Source organism: Phyllobates terribilis, unplaced genomic scaffold (assembly GCF_046119375.1).
Source record: "Phyllobates terribilis strain yellow unplaced genomic scaffold, ASM4611937v1 Scaffold_1__5_contigs__length_1240528914, whole genome shotgun sequence".
NCBI lineage: Eukaryota > Metazoa > Chordata > Amphibia > Anura > Dendrobatidae > Phyllobates > Phyllobates terribilis.
The window spans coordinates 314762993-314786167 of NW_027362761.1; the positions used below are offsets into that span (position 1 = coordinate 314762993).

Here is a 23175-nt window from a genome sequence, read left to right on the forward strand (position 1 = left end):
TATCAGAACAAATATAAAATCTCCGTACCTTCGGCAGTCAGTATACTGAGGGCAGGACTTTTTATGTTAGGGGTATGAAATAACTGGAGGAGTTAACACGGTTGGGGAACATTTCTATATTGCTATAGATATGTTTCCCAACTGTTTACCCCAATAATCACGATAATACTCCTCCACAGGCTTTTATCTTTAATCCCTACATAAGCCCCATTGTCTGTCCATTCTGTGGGCATTCTATTTTTTATTTATTTTGTTTCAGTACAGATTTGCATCAAAGGTAAAGGACAATTCACATCTAACTTAATTATACTTTTTTAAACATTACTGCACCCAAGAAACTGATATTAAAGTTCTTCCGTCCTATTATGTGAACATTTCTGTGTGTCAAGTGGTTTCATTGAAAGTGGAATTTTGTGGAAAGCCGTCTGGAACTGATACGTTCTGTGGATCACTGATCCTACTACACGTTTTCCCTTATGTCATAAAAACCTGCCATTGATGTGTCATTATTGTCATGACTTAATCAGAAGTATGCCGGGAAATGTGACTAGGGGCAATGCATATATCTCCCATCAGTCTCATTAAGCAAATGAGGTGAATCCAGGCACAAATCTGTTTAAAGTTGGGGGAAACGGTTTATTACACTCTAAGGAATAATATTTGACGTTTTCCAGTCAAATTTCTTTATCCCGGGACTGGTAGTCAATGCTTTTTTTCCTCTCTTGTGGAATTGCTGACCAAGTTGGTCCAAATACATACTGGAATAAGTATTTCACCAAGAATGGTGTCAAGTAATTCTTCTTATGCCCGATGTGTCTCTGATGAATTACTTTGCTATGCACTTCTTATTTATGGAGATGTTTTGTATTGTTATAAACTTTTTCCTTGTTTTAACTGAACCCCCCCCTACATCTTCACATGTGTGTATATCTGTGTTACAAATATTGCCTTCTTTTTTATTGCCAGACCGTACCCTAAAGGTGAAGAACGTAAGAAAGCTTGTCTTAATGCCCTGTCTGATGTAAAGGTGCAGCCAGGTAAGATCTTGCCGTACTTTATTTCTTTTTAGATATTTATGTTACGTCATGTAAAAGTTTTATTATAATCCAGTAATTTAATGTTTTGAAGCACTGGTAAATGGTAAAGTGTGGTGTGGTTTCCAGTTCCCTATAGGTGCCGGGTTCACACAACCATATTTCTTGGTCTGTATATGGACCACAGTTCCCAGACCGACTGCTGGACTCCCGACCCAAACATACAGCTTCATAGACACATATGAGGCTGTAATTTCGATTCGGAGACCTGCGGCCATACCATGCATAGCGGTCCGTATACAGACCATGAAATGTGCGTGTGTGGACCCAGCCTATGACTAGTAAAGTCAGGTGGTAATTGCAGTGTATTGCTATGTTGTTGTATAGCTGTATTATTTTTGTATGTGATATGTATATTTTTTTCCATTCTGGGTCTTGTTTCAGGTTGCTACTTGCCCAGTAACCCAGAAGCTATAGTTTTGGATATTGACTTCCAATCTGGAACACCCATGCAAAGGTGAAAATGATCTGTTTTAAAAGTCGTTTTTTTTTCAAATTTATTATTTTTTTTATTTACATTATTATTTTTTTTTTTTTTTAGAAAAGTTTGTCACTTGCCATAAAACTATAACAAAAGATTAGATCTGTGGGTATCATGAGGGCACACACTGATCATTAGAGTAAAGGACTGTATCTCTTTAAGGCTAGGGCTACACGGTGACATGTTGCACAACAGCAGTTCTCAGAAAAGTTGCGCAACAAAGTTCTTCAACTTGCTGTTTTATCTGCAATTGTAGAGCTGTGATGTTGCTGTAAAGAGAACAGCCAAGTTGTAGACACAAAATCGAACACAGTTGCAACTCTATATTACAGGTCGCAACGCAATGCCATAGTTAATCATTACATGCAATGTGCCCCTGTGATTGTTGCAGTGTGGTAATGTCGCACAGCACGTCACTGTGTAACTCTAGGCTAAATCCATTATGATCCGGAGAGATGCTGTTGGCAAATAGATGATAATCACATAAGAACAGCTCCTCCTGGTGTGGCTAAAAAGACGCAACGTTTTAACAGGATCTTCATTCTAGCAATTGGTGGGGGTTTGGTTACCTTCCTCCCTCCAGCACTATTTTCTGACAAGTCTTCATGAGATGTAAAACTACATATTTCTGTGCCTACACTTTATTTGGAGTTTTCCAGAGGTGTCAGCTTTGCTGTATAGGCTGAGCAGACACAAGCAGAGTCATTTCATTATCATTAAAGTATCTGTCTGCATCTCCCCTGCTATACTGTGGTCTCCTAGGGGTGAAGCAATACTCCATCTGCACCTAGAGACTTTATTAGTGTATTATTTCTTTGACAATCAACTTCCATTACTTGTAGCCACCCTGTAAAGACCTGCTGCAATGTCTTTACAGACCATTCAGGAAGGAAGGTTTTAAAAATGCATATGCTGCCTGGACTTCTAGAAAGCTTTTGGTCTGCACTTACACGCAATGACTGATCCTACTGAGGGAGCTATCAATAAGTCATTGTGGTTGGAAACCGCAGGACTCACAAGCTTCCTCTGAGTCCTGGCAGCCATTTATATATGATCTTACTGACTCAGACCATAAAGTATACATCCATGAGCGGCAGCTTGTGCGTTCCCTCTGTCCTATGCCTCCCTATGATGGGGAAATATGAGATCTGCACATAGGATATATCAGTCAGTATCAATAATGCATGGCAATGTGTGTTATGTCTTTAGCTGTATGTCTGCCATTGCTGTGGCATCTAATAAGTGTTTGTACTTGTAGTGCCGCTAAAGCTCCATATCTTGCCAAGTTCAAGGTGAAGAGGTGTGGAGTCAGCGAGCTGGAGAAGGAAGGTACATTTAATCACTTGTGAAGCCACATCTGGAATATGGGATCTAGTTTTGGGCTCCACATTTTAAAAAGGATATTCAGAAGTTAATCAGTTCAAAAACAGGAAACTAGATTATTACAAGGGATGGAAGGTCTCTCATATGTTGAGAGGTTGGAAAAGTTGAACTTTTTTAGCTTAGAAAAAGACGTCTCAGAGGAGATCTCATTTACATGTATAAATATATGTGTGGTCAGTACAAAGGTCTAGCACATGACTTATTCCTTCCAAAAACTATACTAAGGACCAGGGGGCACTCATTATGTGAGGAAGAAAGGCGATTCCGGCACCTGAATAGGAAAGGGTTCTTTACAGTCAGAGCAGTCAGACTGTGGAATGACCTATCACAAGAGGTAGTGACAGCTTTTTAAAAAGGGGCTGGATGATTGTGGGTTATAGATAATTTAGTGACAAAAATGTATAATTGGTGGAGAAAGGTTGAACTTGATGGACCTAGGTCTTTTTTTCAACCTATGTAACCAATTAAGGTATTTAATATAATTTTAGTTTTTTCAGAAAACATTCAATTCTTGACAATTTCTCCAACTCTTAGGTCTCCGTTGTCGCTCAGACTCTATTGATGAAAGCGAGGAGGAAGACGTGGATAAAAAGATATGCTGGCAAGCAGCCATCTTTAAAGTGGGAGATGACTGCAGACAAGTGAGTGGGCAGGATTGTAATAAACGGGAAAAGGTGCAGTTTTCTACTATACTGGACTCCTCTAAATATGTGTGAGGACAAGAAGTGCTCCCATTGTAAAATGCATGCGAGCCTGGCATCTCCCACAATGTACAGGGACATCTGCCTGAAATTTTATATGTAAGGCACATTGCAAATCATTATTAACCCCTTAACAACATTAGACGTACTAATACGCGTCTGTGCCCTGGGACTTAAGAGCCAGACCCGTATTAGTACGTCATGGCGATCGCGCGCGCACACAGGCTGTGCGGGCGTGATCGCCGCCGGGTGTCAGCTGATTGTCACAGCTGACACCCGGTACTATGTGCAGGGAGCGGTCCTGCACCGCTCCTAGCACATTAACCCCCGCGATGCTGCGATCGAAGTCGATTGCAGCATTGCGGTGGCAAGGGGAGGTGATCGCAGATACTCACCTCCTCTTCCTGCCTCCAGCGCTGTCTGCCGTGGCTTCCAGGATGTTGCCATGACGACCCGATGTCGTCATGACAACATCCGGGTCACCTGACAGCAGGAAGATTGTTTGGACATGCGCAGTGCATCTCCAAACAATCTTCTCCCTGTCCAGCGCTGACAGCCTGCATGACACAGGGATGGTGCTGCATCCCTATGCCATGCAGGCGATCAGAGAAAAAAAAGTGAAAGTCCCATAGTGGGACAAAGTAATAAAGTATAAAAACTGTCAGAAAGTGAAAAAAAAAAAAATTGTAAAAATATAAAAAAAAAATAAATAAAATAATCCACCAAAAATAAAAATATAATGTACCCATCAATAAATGTTATTAAAAAAAAACAATAAAAGTACACATATTTGGTATCGCTGCGTCCGGAACAACCTGATCTATAAAACTGTCCCACTAGTTAACCCCTTCAGTGAACACGGTAAAAAAAAAAAAAAAACGAAGCAAAAAACAATGCTTTATCACCATACCGCCAAACAAAAAATGGAATAACACGCGATCAAAAAGACGAATATAAATAAAAATGGTACCGCTGAAAACGTCATCTCGTCCCGCAAAAAACAGGCCGCCATACAGCTCCATCATCCAAAAAATCAAAAAGCTATAGCTCTCAGAATAAAGCTATGCTAAAAAATATTTTTTTCTATAAATTTGCTTTTATTATGTAAAAGTGCAAAACATAGAAATACGATATAAATGTGGTACCGCTGTAAACGTACTGTCCCGAAGAATAAAGCTGCCTTATCAATTTTACCATACGCGGAACAGAATAAAAAAAAGAAAAAAAAAAAAAACAATTCCTGAATTGTTGGTTTTTGTTTATTCTGCCTCCCAAAAATCGGAATAGAAAGCGATCAAAAAATGTCACGTGCCTGAAAATGGCACCAATAACAACGTCAACTCATCCCGCAAAAAACAAGCCATCAAATGACTGTCTGCCAAAATCTGGAAAAATTTAGCTCTCAAAATATGGCGATGCAAAAACTATATTTTACAAAAAATGCGTCTTTTAGTGTGTGACAGCTGTCAGTCATAAAAACCCCATATGATTCTGGTATCGCTGTAGTCTCACCGACCCGAAGAATAAGGTCGTCTAATCACTTATACCACATGAGGAACGGCGTAAAAAATAAACTCTCAGGTTAGGGTTGTACTAGGGTTAGGGTTGTGCTAGGGTTAGGGTTGTGTTAGGGTTAGGACTGGGGTTGGGGTTAGGGTTGTGATGGGATTGGGATTTTTTTCAAAAGTAAGAAAAAAAGATGATGATATGGCGACTAGTGTTGAGCGCAAGTGCTCGCTACTTGAGTTTGCATCGGGTGCTCTGGTATGCATTGAGTATCGTGGGTATTTGAGTGACATGCTCGAGTCTCCGCCCCATATGCTTCACGGCCCAAAAAACTTTGCGGGGATTGCCTGCCATGCACGAGCGATCCCCGCATGTTTTTTTTTGGGTGTCTAATAACCGTGAAACATCCGGGCGGGGACTCGAGCATGTCACTCGAGCACACGCAGTACATGGTGCATACCTGAGTACCCGATGCAAACTCAAGTAGCGAGCACTTGCGCTCAAGACTAATGACAACTTATTCAATATGATGACCTAATGTTATCAAATTCTGTGTCGTACCTCTGGGTTCAAAATGTTCACTATACCCCTTAATAAAATCCTTGAGGGGTATAGTTTCCAAAATGGGGTCACTTGTGGGGGAGCCCCAATGTTTGGGCACACAGGGACTCTCCAAATGTAACATGGTGTCCGCTAACAAATTGAATGGAAAATCGGCTCAAATTGCTAGCGGACACCATGTTGCCTTTGGAGAGCCCCTGTGTGCCCAAACATTGGAGCTCCCCCACAAGTGACCCCATTTTGGAAACTAGACCACCCAAGGCACCTATCTAGATGCATAATGAGCACTTGGAACCCCCAAGTGCTTCACAAATTGATTCGTAAAAATGAAAAAGTGTTTTTTTTTTCACTTTTTCATTTTTACGAATCAATTTGTGAAGCACCTGGGGGTTCCAAGTGCTCACTATGCATCTAGATAGGTGCCTTGGGGGGTCTAGTTTCCAAAATGGAGTCACTTGTGGGGGAGCTCCAATGTTTGGGCACACAGGGGCTCTCCAAACGCAACATGGCGTCCGCTAATTATTCAAGCAAATTTTACAATCAAAAAGTCAAATGGCGCTCCTTCCCTTCCGAGCCCTGCCGTGCGCCCAAACAGTGTTTTTTCCCCACATATGGGGTATCTGCGTGCCCAGGGGAAATTGCACAACAAATTTTGGGGTCCATTTTTTCTTGTTACCCCTGTGAAAATAAAAAAAATTGGGTCTAAAGTAACATTTTTGTGAAAAAAGTTAAATGTTAATTTTTTTCTTCCACATTCCAAAAATTCCTGTGAAGCACCTGAAGGGTTAATAAAGTTCTTGAATGTGGTTTTGAGCTCCTTGAGGGGTGCAGTTTTTAGAATGGTGTCACTTTTGGGTATTTTCTGTCATAAAGACCTCTCAAAGTGACTTCAAATGTGATGTGGTCCCTAAAATAATGGTTTTGTAAATTTTGTTGGAAAAATGAGAAATCGCTGGTCAACTTTTAACCCTTATAGCTCCATAACAAAAAAAAAAAATTTGGTTCCAAAATTGTGCTGATGTAAAGTAGACATGTGGGAAATGTTATTTATTAAGTATTTGTGTAACATATCTCTCTGATTTAAGGGCATAAAAATTCAAATTTTGAAAATTGCAAAATTTTCAAAATTTTTGCCAAATTTCCGTTTTTTTTCACAAATAAACGCAAGTGATATCCAAGAAATTTTACCACAAACATGAAGTACAATATGTCACGAAAAAACAATCTCAGAATCAGGGGGATCCGTTGAAGCGTTCCAGAGTAATTACCTCATAAAGTGACAGTGGTCAGAATTGTAAAAATTGGCCAGGTCATTAATGTGCAAACCACCCTCGGGGGTTAAGGGGTTAAAAGCCTGTTTTTGTGAAGAGAAGGACGAAGATATAACAGGATAGATTAGTTTTTTCCTTTATGATTCTATTCTTCCTCCCCTGAAATAAGCTGTGCCAGAGGTGACTGGCAGCTGCTTATCTCCGAGGTGCTGAAATACTAAGCCTATTCAGTGGAGTCAGACATGTATGTTACTTATGTTACTTGATGAGTCTGAGTACTACTTAAAGGGGTATTCCTATCTCCAAGATCCTATCCCAATATGTGGTAGGTGTAATAATAATATTAGCAAATACCTCTATTTAGAAATGTAGTATAGTTCTTCTGATTCGCTATGTCTCTTTCCTCATGCGCAGGACCTTAGGTATCCATGGTTACGACCACTAGCAACTAACTAACTGTCACTATATCAGTGGTCGTAACCATGGATATCTAAGGTCCTGCAATGCCTGCACATGAGGAAAGAGACATAGCGAATCAGAAGAACTATACTACATTTCTAATTGGAGGCATTTGCTAATATTATTACACCTACTACATATTGGGATAGGATCTTGAAGATGGGAATACCCCTTTAACTATTGGCTGAACACAGCGACAGTACCCTATGTTCAGATCTAAGATTTTACCATCAGTATCAGGGCTGTGGAGTCGGTAAGCCAAACCACCGACTCTCTCAATTTCCCTGACTCCCGACAGCACGGCCTCACTACTGAGCGTGTACATAAAGTGCAGCTCAGATTCATCTCAACTAAAAGTCTAGACCCTTAGATCAGGACCAGAACAGACATTTATAGGACTTTTGATAACTTTCCCAAATTCTTATGAAAACATTTGCAGCACATCCTGCATTGTACTACTGTACCCAATTTATTATATATTTTAGGAGTCGAAGTCGGTCCATTTTATACCGACTCCACAGACCTGATCAGTATGTTTTTACCCGTTTCCTCCCTACCAGGATATGCTGGCTCTGCAGATTATTGATTTATTCAAGAACATTTTCCAGCTGGTTGGACTCGACCTCTTCGTCTTTCCATACAGAGTAGTGGCAACAGCTCCTGGGGTAAGTTGAAATTTAGAAGGAATTGTTATATTCATTATGTTTATGGACTATGTGGCCATTTTATTTCTTTAATGACATTTATGTGTCCTGTTTATGCATATCAAACATCACTGTACCACAAAACCATATTATTAGAAGGCTATTTTGATATTTATCCTCATGGCTGGGATAAAATTAATTTGGCACCGTCCCATGAGAAGATTCACATGCACTAATAAACCGCTACAATTGCATTGAAACATGTCTACCTCTTGAATGCGATTTTACCTCTTTGTCCATGGCACATAAATTGGTACTGTAAATCAGTATTAGTGGTGTTCATGAGTTTCCCTTTTTGCAAGAAGCCTATCAACTTCGCAGCTCTTCATATATCTTCAAATATAACATTTTATTGCTGTACTCCTCAAAAACACTTCTACAATCACAGGTGCAGAACTGTCCCTTATGTGTCTTTTCCTATTTCTAGACTATTCTCTTATTTCTACTCAGACCTACTGACCACGGTCTCTGACGTCCCTAGCTTACATCTCCCAATGGGATGCAGAACCCGATTTATACCTTTAATGTCTAAAAAATGGAGTCCAGGAGGTCCATTAACATCCTCATGCTAGAGACGTCTTGTGCTTTGCAGCCTAGATAGTATTTAATTCCAACACGTATATCCATGCAGTCTGATTATTCCTTGAAACGGTATGCTACCACCAAACCCTCCATATAAATCCACCTTAACGCCTTTTCATGTGCTGACTGCTCTTATAACACAGTTATATGGCCACATGTGCCCTCTCGCTAGGAATCTAGTGCTGTCTGTATTCCCATCCATACTGCACCATTGTAGTCCGCTAATAGCACTGATTCCTCATATCTACTCAACCTTCCTCCGTTAATAGCACTGATTCCTCATATCTACTCAACCTTCCTCCTCCAAAACCAACTTCTCCACCATTAAAGAAGACCAAGTTTCCTCTTTACTCTCCAAATCACACCTCACCATTTGTGAACTTGACCCAATCCCATCCCACCTCATTCCTAACCTTACCACAGTCTTCATCCCAACCCTAACCCACCTCTTCAACCTGTCACTAACTGCCAGTGTCTTCCCCTCATGTTTCAAACATGCCTCAATCACATCCATCCTCAAAAAGCCCTCCCTTGACCCATCCTCTCTGACTAGCTATCGCCCCATATCACTTCTCCCCTATGCCTCAAAACTACTGGAACAACATGTCCACCTTGAACTGTCCTCCTACCTCTCCTCCTGCTTCCCTTTTTGACCGCTTACAATCTGGCTTTCGACCGCATCACTCCACTGAAACTACCCTGACTAAAGTCACTAACGACCTACTAACCGCCAAATCCAAGCAATACTACTCCTTCCTCCTACTCCTGGACCTGTGATCTGCCTTTGACACAGTGGACCATTCCCTCTTACTACAGATTCTCTCATCTCTTGGCATCACAGACTTGGCCCTATCCTGGATCTCTTCATACCTAACAGACCGGACATTCAGCGTCTCCCGCTCACACACCACCTCCTCATCTTGCCCCCTATCTGTCGGTGTCCCCTAAGGCTCAGTTCTAGGGCCCCTGCTCTTCTCCATCTACACCTTTGGCCTGGGATAGCTCATAGATCAACTTTCCTCTTTACTCTCCAAATCACACCTCACCACCTGCAAACTTGACCCAATCCCGTCCCACCTCATCCCAAACCTTACCACTATCTTCATCCCAGCCCTAGCCCACCTCATCAACCTGTCACTAACAACTGGTGTCTTCCCCTCATGCTTCAAACATGCCTCAATCACACCCATCCTCAAAAAGCCCTCCCTTGACCCATCCTCTCTGACTAGCTATCGCCCCAATTCACTTCTCCCCTATGCCTCAAAACTACTGGAACAACACGTCCATTCTGAGCTGTCCTCTCACCTCTCCTCCTGCTCCCTCTTCGACCGCCTACAATCTGGTTTCTAACCGCACCATTCTACTGAAACTGCACTAACCAAAGTCACCAACGACCTACTAACCGCCAAATCTAAGCGACACTACTCCATCCTCCTCCTCCTAGATCTGTCATCTGCCTTCGACACAATGGACCATTCCCTCTTACTACAGACTCTCGCATCTCTCGGCATCACAGACTTGGCCCTATCCTGGATCTCCTCATACCTAACAGACAGGACATTCAGTGTCTCCCACTCACACACCACCTCCTCATCTCGCCCCCTATCTGTCGGTGTCCCCCAAGGTTCAGTTCTAGGACCCCTGCTCTTCTCCATCTACACCTTCGGCCTGGGACAGCTCATAGAGGCTCATGGCTTTCATTATCTCCTTTATGTTGATGACACACAGATCTACCTCTCTGGACCCGATATCACCTCCTTACTAACCAAAATCCCACAATGTCTGTCCGCTATTTCATCCTTCTTCTCTGCTAGATTTCTAAAACTTAACATGGACAAAACCGAATTCATCATCTTTCCGCCATCTCATTCACCCCCCCCCAACTGACCTATCTATCAATGTCAATGGCTGTCCACTCTCCCCAGTCCCTCAAGCTCCCTGCCTTGGGGTAACCATGGACTCTGAACTCTCCTTCAAACCACATATCCAAGCCCTTTCCACTTCCTGCCGACTCCAACTCAAAAATATCTCCCGGATCCGCACATTCCTCAACCATGAATCCGCAAAAACACTAGTGCACACCCTCATCATCTCCCGCCTTGACTACTGCAACCTCCTGCTCTGTGGCCTACCTTCCAACACTCTCGCACCCCTCCAATCCATCCTAAACTCTGCTGCCCGACTAATCCACCTGTCCCCCCGCTATTCCCCGGCCTCTCCTCTCTGCCAATCTCTTCACTGGCTCCGCATTGCTCAGAGACTCCAGTTCAAAACCCTAACCATGACATACAAAGCCATTCACAACCTGTCTCCTCCATATATCTCTGACCTAGTCTCCCGTTACATACCCGCACGCAACCTCCGATCCTCACAAGACCTCCTTCTCTACTCCCCTCTTATCTCCTCCTCCCACAATCGCATACAAGATTTCTCCTGTGCTTCCCCCCTACTCTGGAACTCTCTACCCCAGCACATCAGACTCTCGTCGACCGTGGAAACCTTCAAAAGGAGCCTGAAGACCCACCTCTTCCGACAAGCCTACAACCACAGTAACCACCGCTGCACAACCAGCTCTACCCTAACTTAGGGTATGTGCACACGATGTAGAAATGCTCAGGATTTTTTCCTGAGCGTTTCTGCATCTCTCTGGCAGGAAAAAACGCATGCGGATTGTACATGCGGTTTCCTGCCAGGGACATGCGGAAATGAAGCGGTCTTCACTTTCATTTCCGCATGCGGGTTGACAAGCGCTTCCCAAGCGATTTTAGCATCACTTGGAAAGTGCTTGTCAACTTCACACTATATAAATCCATGCAACCGGCATGGATTTATATAGTGTGTGAATGTCAAAAAATAAATATATACTTTACCCTCTGATGGCCCCCGGTGTCCGGCTTCGCTCGGTCCCGGCTGCCGGCAGTGAAGACTTTAGGACCTTCCGACGTCAGCGTCACGTGACCCGTCACATGACTCTGACGTCAGCGAAGGTCCTTCTTCATTCAACCGCGAAGTGCGGGGAATCAAGCAGGAGCGCTGCGCGGGCCGTCAGAAGGTGAGAATATATATATTTTTTATTTTATTCTTTTTTTTTTAATGGTACCTGGGTCTGGATGAGAGTCCTCTCATCCGCACCCGGGTACCATCCGCACATTAGACCGCATGAAAAGCGCATCAACATATACAGTGATGCGGATTCCATGCTTTCTAATGCAAGTCAATGGCGGCAAAAGAGCAGCGTTTCCGCAAAATTAATTGACATGCTGCGGATTTTTGACCGCAGCGTTTACGCTGCGGAAAAATCCGCATCATGGGCACAGCACATGCGGATTTCAATTGGGGAACATTGCTGCCCTTCTACCATGCGTTTTTCATGCGTTTCCGTGGCGTTTACGCAACTGCAAAAACGCCGCGGAAACGCATGAAAAACGCATCGTGTGAACTCAGCCTTACTGTATCCTCACCCATCCCTTGTAGATTGTGAGCCCTCGCGGGCAGGGTCCTCGCTCCTCCTGTACCAGTCGCTGTCACATTGTGTTCAAGATTATTGTAATTGTTCTTGTATGTATACCACTTTTTCACATGTAAAGTGCCATGGAATAAATGGCGCTATAATAATAAATAATAATAATAGAGTCTCACGGCTATCAGTATCACTTCTATGCTGATGACACACAGATCTACCTCTCTGGACCCAATATCAACTCCAGAATCCCACAATGTCTGTCCGCTATTTCATCCTTCTTCTCTGCTAGATTTCTAAAGCTTAACATGGATAAAACTGAATTCATCATCTTTCCCCCACCTCACTCAACCCCCCCCATCTGACCTATCCATCAAAGTTAATGGCTGCCCACTCTCCCCAGTCCCTCAAGCTCGCTGCCTTGGGGTAACCCTGGACACTGATCTCTCCTTCAATCCACATATCCAAGCCCTTTCCACTTCCTGCCATCTCCAACTCAAAAATATCTCCCGGATCCACACATTCCTCAGCGAAGACTCTGCAAAAAACACTATTGCACGCTCTCATCATCTCCTGCCTCGACTACTGCAACCTCCATCTCTGTGGCCTCCCTTCTAACACACTCGCACCCCTCCAATCTATCCTATACTCTGCTGCCCGACTAATCCACCTGTCCCCCCGGCCTCCCCACTCTGTCAATCCCTTCACTGGCTCCCCATTACCCAGAGACTCCAGTTCAAGACCCTAACCCTAGCATACAAAGCCATCCACAACCTCTCTCCCCCATACATCTGTGACCTAGTCTCCCGGTACTTACCTACGCGCAGCCTCTGATCTTCACAAGATCTCCTTCTCTACTCCCGTCTTATCTCCTCTTCCCACAATCGCCACAAAAAAACAGCATAATTAGATGAACAAATATTTGAACATAGTAACAATAGTCAATCCAATTACATATAACTTGTGGAAGTACTAATAACATTTTTATTAATATTCAAAGAAGTTTAATTTGAGGCATCATATAAAAGTAACTCAAAGCAAGCCGAGGCGAAATTTCCTTTGTTCCCTAGATGTCAAACCAGAGCCATCAATCCATAGACCCCATATCTTGTCAACCTGGGATTTCTACATCTTCTGTCCCTGATCATTAGTATCCTTGTCCTATTAGTATTCAGCAGGGTGGATGAAGGTTTCATCATTGTAAGATTACTTGACAAGAAAATGAAATGTGCCGGTGGCATGCAATAAAATTTGTCAGTAAGTAATTTGGATATTTGTTGTATTCCAGTGTGGCGTTATTGAGTGTATTCCAAACTGCACCTCAAGAGATCAGCTGGGCCGACAGACAGACTTTGGCATGTATGACTACTTCACTAGGCAATATGGAGATGAGTCTACTCAGGCATTTCAAAAGGTACAGTATTTTTGCACCAACTTCTACATAAATAATTCCAATTTTTTTTCTCCTTGTGATGTATCGAGAAATGGTTATAATACGTAACTAGGAAGCCAGCCTGCCTGGGATGGCGGGAGGCAGGCTAAGTGTTTGGGCAGCTTAAAGGGGTTGTCCACTACTCGGCTGCTGCTCTCTGACTTCTTCTGGATGTATATGATATGTCCGAAGACTTGGATAGTGAAGCCAGTGCTGATTGGCCACAGAGATTGCGTGACGTAACAATGTCATGCAATCCCCGGGAGAGGGAGAGCCAATACTGCTGAAAAGGCTCCGGCACGTGAGTTGAGTATTAGTGTTATTATATTACATGGGTGGAAACAACAGGGATTGAGAAGGGGTTGTCTGAGTAGTGGACAATGTCTGTAAGTAGAAGTAGAGGTGGCTGGAGGTGATTATTCCCAGCAGTAAAGATCCATAATTATTGGGTTAGAGGTTTGTCAGCTAATCTAGCTTTCTACTGACAGCTATCTTATACATATGGTTGACTTTACTACTTTTTCCCCTTTACATTTCCCTGTATTTGTTTTTTGCTTCATCATTCCCATAGTAATATTCAAGATTAATTCTTCCGATATTCTTGTTCTGTCTACACAGGCTCGATATAATTTTATTCGGAGTATGGCAGCCTACAGCCTTTTACTATTTTTGCTGCAGATTAAAGACAGACACAATGGCAACATCATGCTGGATAAGGAAGGGCACATCATTCACATTGGTTAGTCCAAACAGTACCCAACTGTTGTCTTCTTAAAAATACCAATCCGATAGGAAAAGTTTTTACCATGTTCAGGTCTGTTCTCTGCTGGATGGAAATCTTTTTCAGGTTTATACTTACTTTTCCACTTTACGCTGCCTGATTGTCCCGAGGAACACTTTACATTCACTTCCCCTAATAAGTAGAGGGAGGCACAAGCAATACGTTGTAGCCTTCCCTTTTTCTTGCCCACTCCTACTCCTCTCGTTGCTTTGTGTTCCTTCTAAATACTTCTTAATTTGATGCTGCCCTTGTACTAATCCTCAGATGTGATCTCCTTGGTTGTCCTATTTGCTTGCTTTGGACATTTACAGTATGTTGTCAGTCTTCATACATATAAATAACTAAGCTGCGCTATTTTATTTGCAGATTTTGGGTTTATGTTTGAGAGCTCCCCTGGGGGCAATCTGGGCTGGGAACCTGATATAAAGCTAACTGATGAAATGGTGATGATCATGGGGCGTAAAATGGAAGCTACACCTTTTAAATGGTTCATGGAGATGTGTGTGCGCGGCTATCTGGCTGTCAGGTAAGGGATTAATTAAGCTACTTTTTGGAAGGCGAAACCAGGCAAAATGCTATAAAATTGAAGCTTTATTCTTCCCATCCAATCTGGCTGTAATAAAGGCCCTGATGGAGCCTCTAAGCACAAATGTGAATAGAACTTTATGATGCAGTTCTGTAGTAGAAACAAATACAATATCTGGATTACTGAATAAATCTGAAGTCATCGTTTACTGAGAGTCATCTTTAAAATTCCTTAGGGTGGATAAGGTATGCCTTCAGACCCCTATCCCCCATAAATATGCACGCTCAGCCAAGGGGAGAGTAGAGTAAACTACAGCCAGACACCTCAGGCAGCAGGTTACTCCTATCAAAACAATGAGAACAAAAGGATCAGGCTTGATAACCTCCAACATGCCTGATCTCCCCTCCCCTCCACTAATATGTATAGTCCACTATAGTTATTGACTTTCCCAATCAGTAATGCTGGTAGGACAACTCTTACTGAATTTAGAGCCTCCATTGTTGTGGTGCACAAAGACATCTGAGCTCACTATTCCACCTGCCAGTAGCGATCTTACAGCTGTGTTTAAAGGGGTTTTCCACTTATAGGTTTCTGGCCTCTAATGGCTGGCACTGGAATAAAATTGTAAAACTGCATGGTACTCCCTCTGCCCCAGACCAGGAGCAGCGTCTGAGAAACGGTGCTGAACCCGGAGAAGTTGAGTACTACCTGATTTCATTATTTTTATCAAGCGCTATCCAATTGAGCCCAGGAACATTTAAGTGGGAAAACCCCCTTTAAGGTGTATGACAGTGTCACTTTATCCATCTAATGTAGTAATTCATGGGGGAACAACCTTAAAATAGTTTACCATTACAGAGCAAACTGGTGCATGTGGTTATGTCTTTATTCGTCCAGTAGTTAGTCTTCTTTTTTTGTATAATAGGCCCTACATGGATGCTGTAGTGTCTCTGGTCACACTCATGTTGGACACAGGACTACCTTGCTTCCGTGGACAGACTATAAAATTGCTCAAGTAAGTTACTAGTGGAAAGTAATACTAGAAGAACAATAGGCCCTCCTATTCCTCACGTGGACACTTATCTCTATTTCCATTTTTATACTCAGACACAGGTTCAGTCCCAACATGACTGAGAAAGAAGCAGCAAATTTCATCCTGAAGATAATTCAAAACTGCTTCCTCAGCAACAGGTTAGATAGATTTTTTCTGATTGTCTCTTTCCCAGTGGATTATTTTAATACCCATATTAAATGTTTAGATGTGGTAAATGGGAACTATATGATCTAAATGCAGTTTATTCACTCTAGTGGCAGCTGTGAGAATTCATAGAGTGTTTTTTTTAAATATTTGTGAAAATTAAAAAAAAATATTTGTATAGGTTATTGAGCAAAATGTTAATTATATGCAAGTGATGAAAAAATGGAAACAAAATTTTCAAAACGTCTTCAGTATGCAGTACGAGTTCCCTGTGCAGAAATACATGCACTTACACACTTTGGCATGTTGTGAAAAGGAACCTGTCAGCAGGTTTTGCTATGTAATCTGAGTGCAGCAGGAGATAGGGGCTGAGAGACCGATTTCAGGGATGTGACACTTATTTGGCTGTGTGCTGTTGTTTACATACAATGAATGTTTTATCATCAGGAGATTTACTGCCCAGACTAGCTCCATCCTGCCAAGTGATCTCACCACACCCCCTACTGTGATAAGCTGCTCACTTTCTATAGACCATGTACATAGAGAGCCTAGTGTGTTCGGGGTTAGCTTTCTGAGCTCTGCTACATCTAAAAACTCTTGATTGTGTTACAGCCGCTGCATCCAGTAAACTAAGTGATACGTCGTTGAAATCAGAGTCTCGTTTCCTACATTATGCTGTTCTCACATGAGGTAGCAAAAACCTGGTGACAGATTCCCTTTAAATGTTGTCTGAGGAATGTTCTGCAATGTTTAATGCACTTGGGCACGTACGGAGACACTGTAAGCTATGGTAGCACCCCATGAAGACAACGTCACTGAGGAATGTCACACCAATCCTGCTTCTGGAATTTGGTTTGTGGTGGCATAATGTATTGTAACCTGATCACTCTAGTCTTTATTCCAGGTACACCAACATCTCTGCATTACATTAATTTGTTGATGGAACCAGTGGTACGGCCATTTCTCCAAAGTGTTCCAGGAGCAGTTGTGTTAATACAACAATGCCAAGCCTTATATTGCTTGTGCTACTGTGAAAAGGCTGCCTGACTTTCACGTACTAGTATGGCCTGCAGAGTCTTCAGGCTTGGTTCACATTGAGCACATCTGGAAATTCATTAGTAGGCATTTGTGCAAAGGGAGCTGCCTGCAATGGTTCTTGATGGTTTCTGATTTGCATCACCTTATGCAAGAACATTCCTCAGACAACCATTAACCCCTTTGCAACCCTGGGATTTTCTGTTTTTGCATTTTCGTTTTTTGCTCCCCTTGTTCTCAGAGCCATAGCGTTTTTATTTTTTGGTCAATATGGCCGTGTGAGGGCTTATTTTTGCGGGAAGAGTTGTACTTTTGAACGACGTCCCTGGCTTTACCATATCATGTACGGGAAAACGGGAAAAAAATTCCAAGTGCGGTAAAATTGCAAAAAAGTGCAATACCACCGATTGTTTTTTCTTATTTTTTTTACCACGTTCACTGAATGCTAAAACTGACCTGCCATTCTTATTCTCCAGGTCATTACGAGTTCGTAGATACCAAACATGTATAGGTTCTTTTTTATTTAAGTGGTGAAAAAAAAATCCAAAGTTTGTTTAAAAAAAAAAATAGCGCCATTTTCCGAGACCCGTAGCGTCTCCACTTTTCGGGATCTGGGGCCGGGTGAGGGCTTATTTTTTACGCGCCGAGTTGAAGTTTTTATTGATAGCATTTTGGGGTAGATCTGATGTTTTGATTGCCCCCTTTATTGCATTTTATTGCAATGTTGCAGCAACCAAAAAACGTAATTCTGGCGTTTAGAATTTTTTTCTCATTGCGCCGTTTACCGATCGGATTAATTCTTTTTTTATATTGATAGATGGGGTGATTCTGAACGCTGTGGTACCAAATATGTGTATGTGGGTTTTTTTTTATTATTTTATTTTGAATGGGGTGAAAGGGGGGTGATTTAAACGTTTATATTTTTTAAATTTTTTAAATATTTTTAAAAACATTTTTTTTCACTTTTTGCTTGCTTCTATAGTCTCCATAGGAGACTAGAAGCAGCACTTGTCTGATCGCCTCTGCTACATAGAGGTGATGAGCAGATCATCTCAATGTAGCTGAAATGCTCCTGTGCTATGAGTGCCGATCAATAGGTGGCGCTCATCGCGATCAGCACATGACAACCACTGGGGTCTGCTGCAGACCCAGGGTTGTCATGCCCACGCATCGGTGACCCGCGATCACGTGACGGGGTCACTGATGAGCGGGGTAAGTGAGGCGCTTCTGGCACCGCGATGTTAAATGCCGCTGTCAGAGATTGACAGCGGCATTTAACATGTTAACAGCCGCGGGTGGATCGCGATTCCACCTGCGGTTGTTGCGGGCACATGTCAGCTGTAGGAATATGCTGACATGTGCCCGGTTCAGTGTGGGCTCAGCGCCAGAGCCCTCACTGAACCGGGGGTGATGGCCTGGGGCGTACTAATACACCACAGGCTGTAAAGGGGTTAATAACCTAATTGATATCATGCCAAGGTGTGTAAGTGTGTGTATAAGTGCTTGTGGTGTTCATATTCGATACTGAAAAAAAGCGAGATGTTTTGAATATTTTGTTTCCATATTTTTATTATTTGCGTATTGGAAACATGTCATATAATGTTAGAGTTGGAAGGGACCTCCAGGGTCATCGTGTCCAACCCCCTGCCCAATGTCTATCCATCCTGTGATTTTCTGAATTCCACGAGTTTTCCTTTTATAAGGGGGGACTACTTTACTTTATTTAAAAAGGGGTTGTCCAGGTAGTGGACAACCTCTTTAACTCTTTCTTTAGCGACCTGTACAGTGATACATAGAGGCTGAAGAAGCCAAACAATTAAAAATACTGAATGCAACCCTACAACAAAAGTAACTTTTAGCCCAAAAGGTGTTCATGTCCATTTTAACATTATGCTCCTAAATTTTGTGTTGAATAACTTTTTTTTATATATTTTTATTTTTAGGTTTGTGTTTTGTATTTCATGTATACTGTTGGAGATTTAATAAGCTACATGCACCACACATTTTAGTTTAAGGACGGAAGAGGATTGGAGGCGTTGCCCCTTGCAAAGATTCTTGTTCTCATTTTTAAAGGCACCTACAGTAGTGTTCAAAATAATACCAGTCCAATATGACTAACCAGATTAATCACTGTTTTTGCAGCATACACCCATGGTTTCCTGTGTCCCCCAATGAAGCTATAGAGAAATTATATTACCACATGTCAAACAATTTACCAGTTGGTGCAGTAGATTCTAAAAAAAACAACAGACTCCGCATTCATGATCTGCATGTTTTTGAGTCTGTGTATTTGAATAATTAATTGAAAGGGGATGTGTTCAAAATAATAGCAGTGTGGAGTTCAATTAGTGAGGTCAATCATTCTGTGAAGACACAGGTGTGAATCAGGTGGTCCTTATTTAAGGGTGAAGCCAGCACATGTTGTACTGCATTTCTCCTTGAAAGCCTGAGAAATATGGGTCGTTCGAGACATTGTTCAGAAGAACAGCGTACTTTGATTAAAAAGTTGATTGGAGAGGGTAAAACTTATAAAGAAGTGCAGACAATGATAGGCTGTTCAGCTAAAATGATCTCCAATGCTTTCAAATGGAAAGCAAAACCAGAGAGAAGTGGAAGAAAACAGAAGACTACCATTCTAATGGATCGAAGAATAGCCAGAATGGCAAAGGCTCAGCCAGTGATCAGCTCCAGGATGATCAAAGACAGTCTCAAGTTACCTGTGAGTATTGTGACAGTTAGAAGACGCCTGTGTGAAGCTAATCTCTTAGCCCCCCGCAAAAGTTCCTGTGTGAAGCTAATCTCTTAGCCCCCCCAAAGACATGTACTGAAGCGGATACAATTTGCCAAAGAACACATCAACTGGCCTAAAGAAAAATGGAGAAACATGTTGTGGACTGATAAAAGTAAAATTGTTCTTTTTGGGTCCAAGAGCCAGAGACAGTTCATCAGACAACCCCCGAGCTCTGCATTCAAGCCACAGTACACTCTGGAGACAGTGAAACATGGTGGTGCAAGCATCATGATATGGGCATGTTTCTCTTACTATGGTGCCGGACCTATTTACCGCACACCAGGGATCATGGACCAGTTTGCATATATTAAAATACTTGAAGAGGTCATGTTGCCTTATGCTGAAGAGGACATGCCCTTGAAATGGGCGTTTCAACAAGACAATAACCCTAAATACACCAGTAAACGAGCAAAATCTTGGTTCTAGTCCAACAAAATTGAGGTTATGGAGTGGCCAGCCCAATCCCCGGACTTTAATCCGATAGAACACTTGTGGATTAACATCAAAAATGCAGTTTCTGAGGTAAATCCAACAAATGCCAAAAAATTGTGGCTGTAGTCAAATCATCCTGGGCTGGAATAACAGTTGACAGGTGACAGAAGTTGGTTGACTCTATGCAACATAGATGTGAAGCTGATCTAAAAAACTGTGGGTATACAACTAAATATTAGGTTAGTGATTCACAGAAATGCTAAATCCTCAAAAAAGAGAGAAGAGAGGACATATTGTGAGTTTGTAAAGACAAATGCAGACACTGCTATTCTTTTGAACAGCCCAATGTTCACTTTTTGTTATTTTCTGTAAAGTAGTTAAAATTATATACATTTCTCTTCATGTTTTGAATTAGGAAACAGTGTGCAATGTTCCCAATACATGGAAATAAAAACTAGTATAAAGATGTTGTGTTTTTGAACTCCCTGCTATTATTTTGAACACTACTGTATAAGCTATATCTCTATTTTACCATAGTATCAGTTTTAATTAGTCTCAAATTTGTTTTATAATATACTTTAGCAAATGGTTAAACCTAACCCCCGTTAGTGGAGACGGTAGATTTAAGCTTTACTTTATGGTGTTTTTTTTTTGTTTTCTTCACTTTAAGTTGCTCACCATCTCTTTCTTTCCCACAGGAGCAGAACATATGACATGATCCAGTACTATCAGAATGACATCCCGTACTGAGCTCCGTGCATCTCTCCTGTGTTTGTAGTGAACCGTAGTCCTGTATCTCTGCACACTCTGTAAATCCACAGGTTAGGGGTAACGGCAGCGAATCTCAAGTGTGGGGATTTTGAGACCAGGGAGGTGACAGTCAATCAGATTTCCTTGTGGCGACAATTTAACCAATTCCTTACACTGGCTTGTTGAATTCCTTCTGTCCAAAAGACATTTGTAGCTGAATCATAATACGGTTCGGAGACTAAGGTGCAATATATTTTGGTGCTGAGTTCTGGGAACTGAGCATGTTATTTTTCTGAAATGGCCGGGGATAAGGGGGGTTAGAGAATATTTATATTTATTACCTAGATTGCCGCTACTATTTTACCTAACAAAACGCAGCATTGCCAGATTACCTGCTCTTTGACAATTCACATTCAGTAGCACAGCATCTATATTGGGCTTCTATTGGCCATTACCAGCAGGAATATGAGCCAGCCGGTGGCTTTTCCTGGACTGTACAATGCACTGCACCTCCAAATACAAGAAACCCGCTTCATAGAGGAAAGATGAAGAAAGTTAATTTCCTTTTGTGTGTAAAAACTTTATGGAGATGTATTTAATCTGTAAAATGTAATTAAATAAAATACAAAAATGCCAAGTGCCCTGAGTTCTTCTAATCGTGTGTGTATGTAGATAAAAAAATAACTTTTGTGTGTGTATGTATATATAGAGAGAGAGAGAGAGAGAGATATGGCAGCACGGTGGCTCAGTGGTTAGCATTGCAGTCTTGCAGCACTGGGGTCCTGGGTTCAAATCCCACCAAGGACAACATCTGCAAGGAGTTTGTAAGTTCTCCCTGTGTTTGCGTGGGTTTCCTCCGGGTTCTCCGGTTTCCTCACTCACTCCAAAGACATACTGATAGGGAATCTAGATTGTGAGCCCCGATGGGGACAGTGACGATAATGTCTGTAAAGCGCTGTGGAATTAATGGCGCTATGTAAGTGATTAAAATAAATATAGATAGGTTGAATATATATTTATATATAGATTGATACTGTAAATGTAGTGAAAGAAATATTTGACATTTTTTTAGAAGGGTAACAATGTGAGTACTATTCTTCAAAAGGAACCTCTCAGTTTTGACTTTGCAGAACTGCTGACAAGGGACAGTTAGGAGAACTTCCCTGACTGCTTTGTTAGATCTCATGGAGAAATTTAAAATGTTCTCTGGCTTAAGAGTTACTTGAGCTAAATCTACCCTTTTTCCAATGCTGGCTTAGAACACTCCCCTGGATAATCTCCCGGGTGTCTGTGTCTCTCAGTTCAAATATCTTGGGGTACAGATCTTCTCTATTCTAGAGTACTATAGACAATTAAACTTAGACCCTTTGTTAGAGGCTATTGAGAATAAACTAAAGGTGCGGCCTTCTCTCCATTTAACTACTGCTAGGTAGAATTCATATCTTTAAACTGATATATCTTCCCAAATCTATATTTACGGGTGCATCTCACTAAATTAAAATATCATCAAAAAGTTAATTTATTTCAGTTCTTCAATACAAAAACTGAAGCTCATATATTATATAGAGTCATTACACACAGAGTGATCTATTTCAAGTGTTTTTCTGTTTATGTTGATGATTATGGCTTACAGCCAATGAAAACACAAAAGTCACTATCTCAGTAAATTAAAATAATTAACAAAAAACACCTGCAAAGGCTGCCTAAGCATTTGAAAAGGTCCCTTAGTCTGTTTCAGTAGGCTCCACAATCATGGGGAAGACTGCTGACTTGACAGATGTCCAGAAGGCAGTCATTGACACACTCCACAAGGTCCCAGAGTTCCAATTTTCATTTGGAAATCAAGGTCCCAGAGTCTGGAGGAAGAGTGGAGAGGCACACAATCCAAGCTGCTTGAGGTTTAGTGTAAAGTTTCCACAATCAGTGATGGTTTGGGGAGCCATGCCATCTGCTGGTATAGGTCCACTGTGTTTTATCAAGACCAAAGTCAGCGCAGCCGTCTACCAGGAAATTTTAGAGCACTTCATG

General features: G+C 41.9%; 1 protein-coding gene across 2 annotated transcripts in view; it reads left to right on the forward strand.

The window, feature by feature from the left end:
- The window catches only part of PI4KA (phosphatidylinositol 4-kinase alpha), a 125233-nt gene extending 103446 nt beyond the window's left edge, over positions 1-21787 (forward strand). For both annotated transcript variants that reach the window (XM_073674958.1, XM_073674967.1), the window contains 11 exons: positions 967-1037; positions 1479-1551; positions 2834-2904; positions 3493-3599; positions 8017-8121; positions 13491-13616; positions 14253-14373; positions 14782-14941; positions 15867-15956; positions 16049-16132; positions 21096-21787. In XM_073674958.1, coding sequence (XP_073531059.1) covers positions 967-1037; positions 1479-1551; positions 2834-2904; positions 3493-3599; positions 8017-8121; positions 13491-13616; positions 14253-14373; positions 14782-14941; positions 15867-15956; positions 16049-16132; positions 21096-21147 — 1060 coding nt within the window. In that variant the 3' untranslated portion in view covers positions 21148-21787. The remainder of the gene's footprint in view (positions 1-966; positions 1038-1478; positions 1552-2833; positions 2905-3492; positions 3600-8016; positions 8122-13490; positions 13617-14252; positions 14374-14781; positions 14942-15866; positions 15957-16048; positions 16133-21095) is intronic.
- Positions 21788-23175: the final 1388 nt, after the last annotated feature.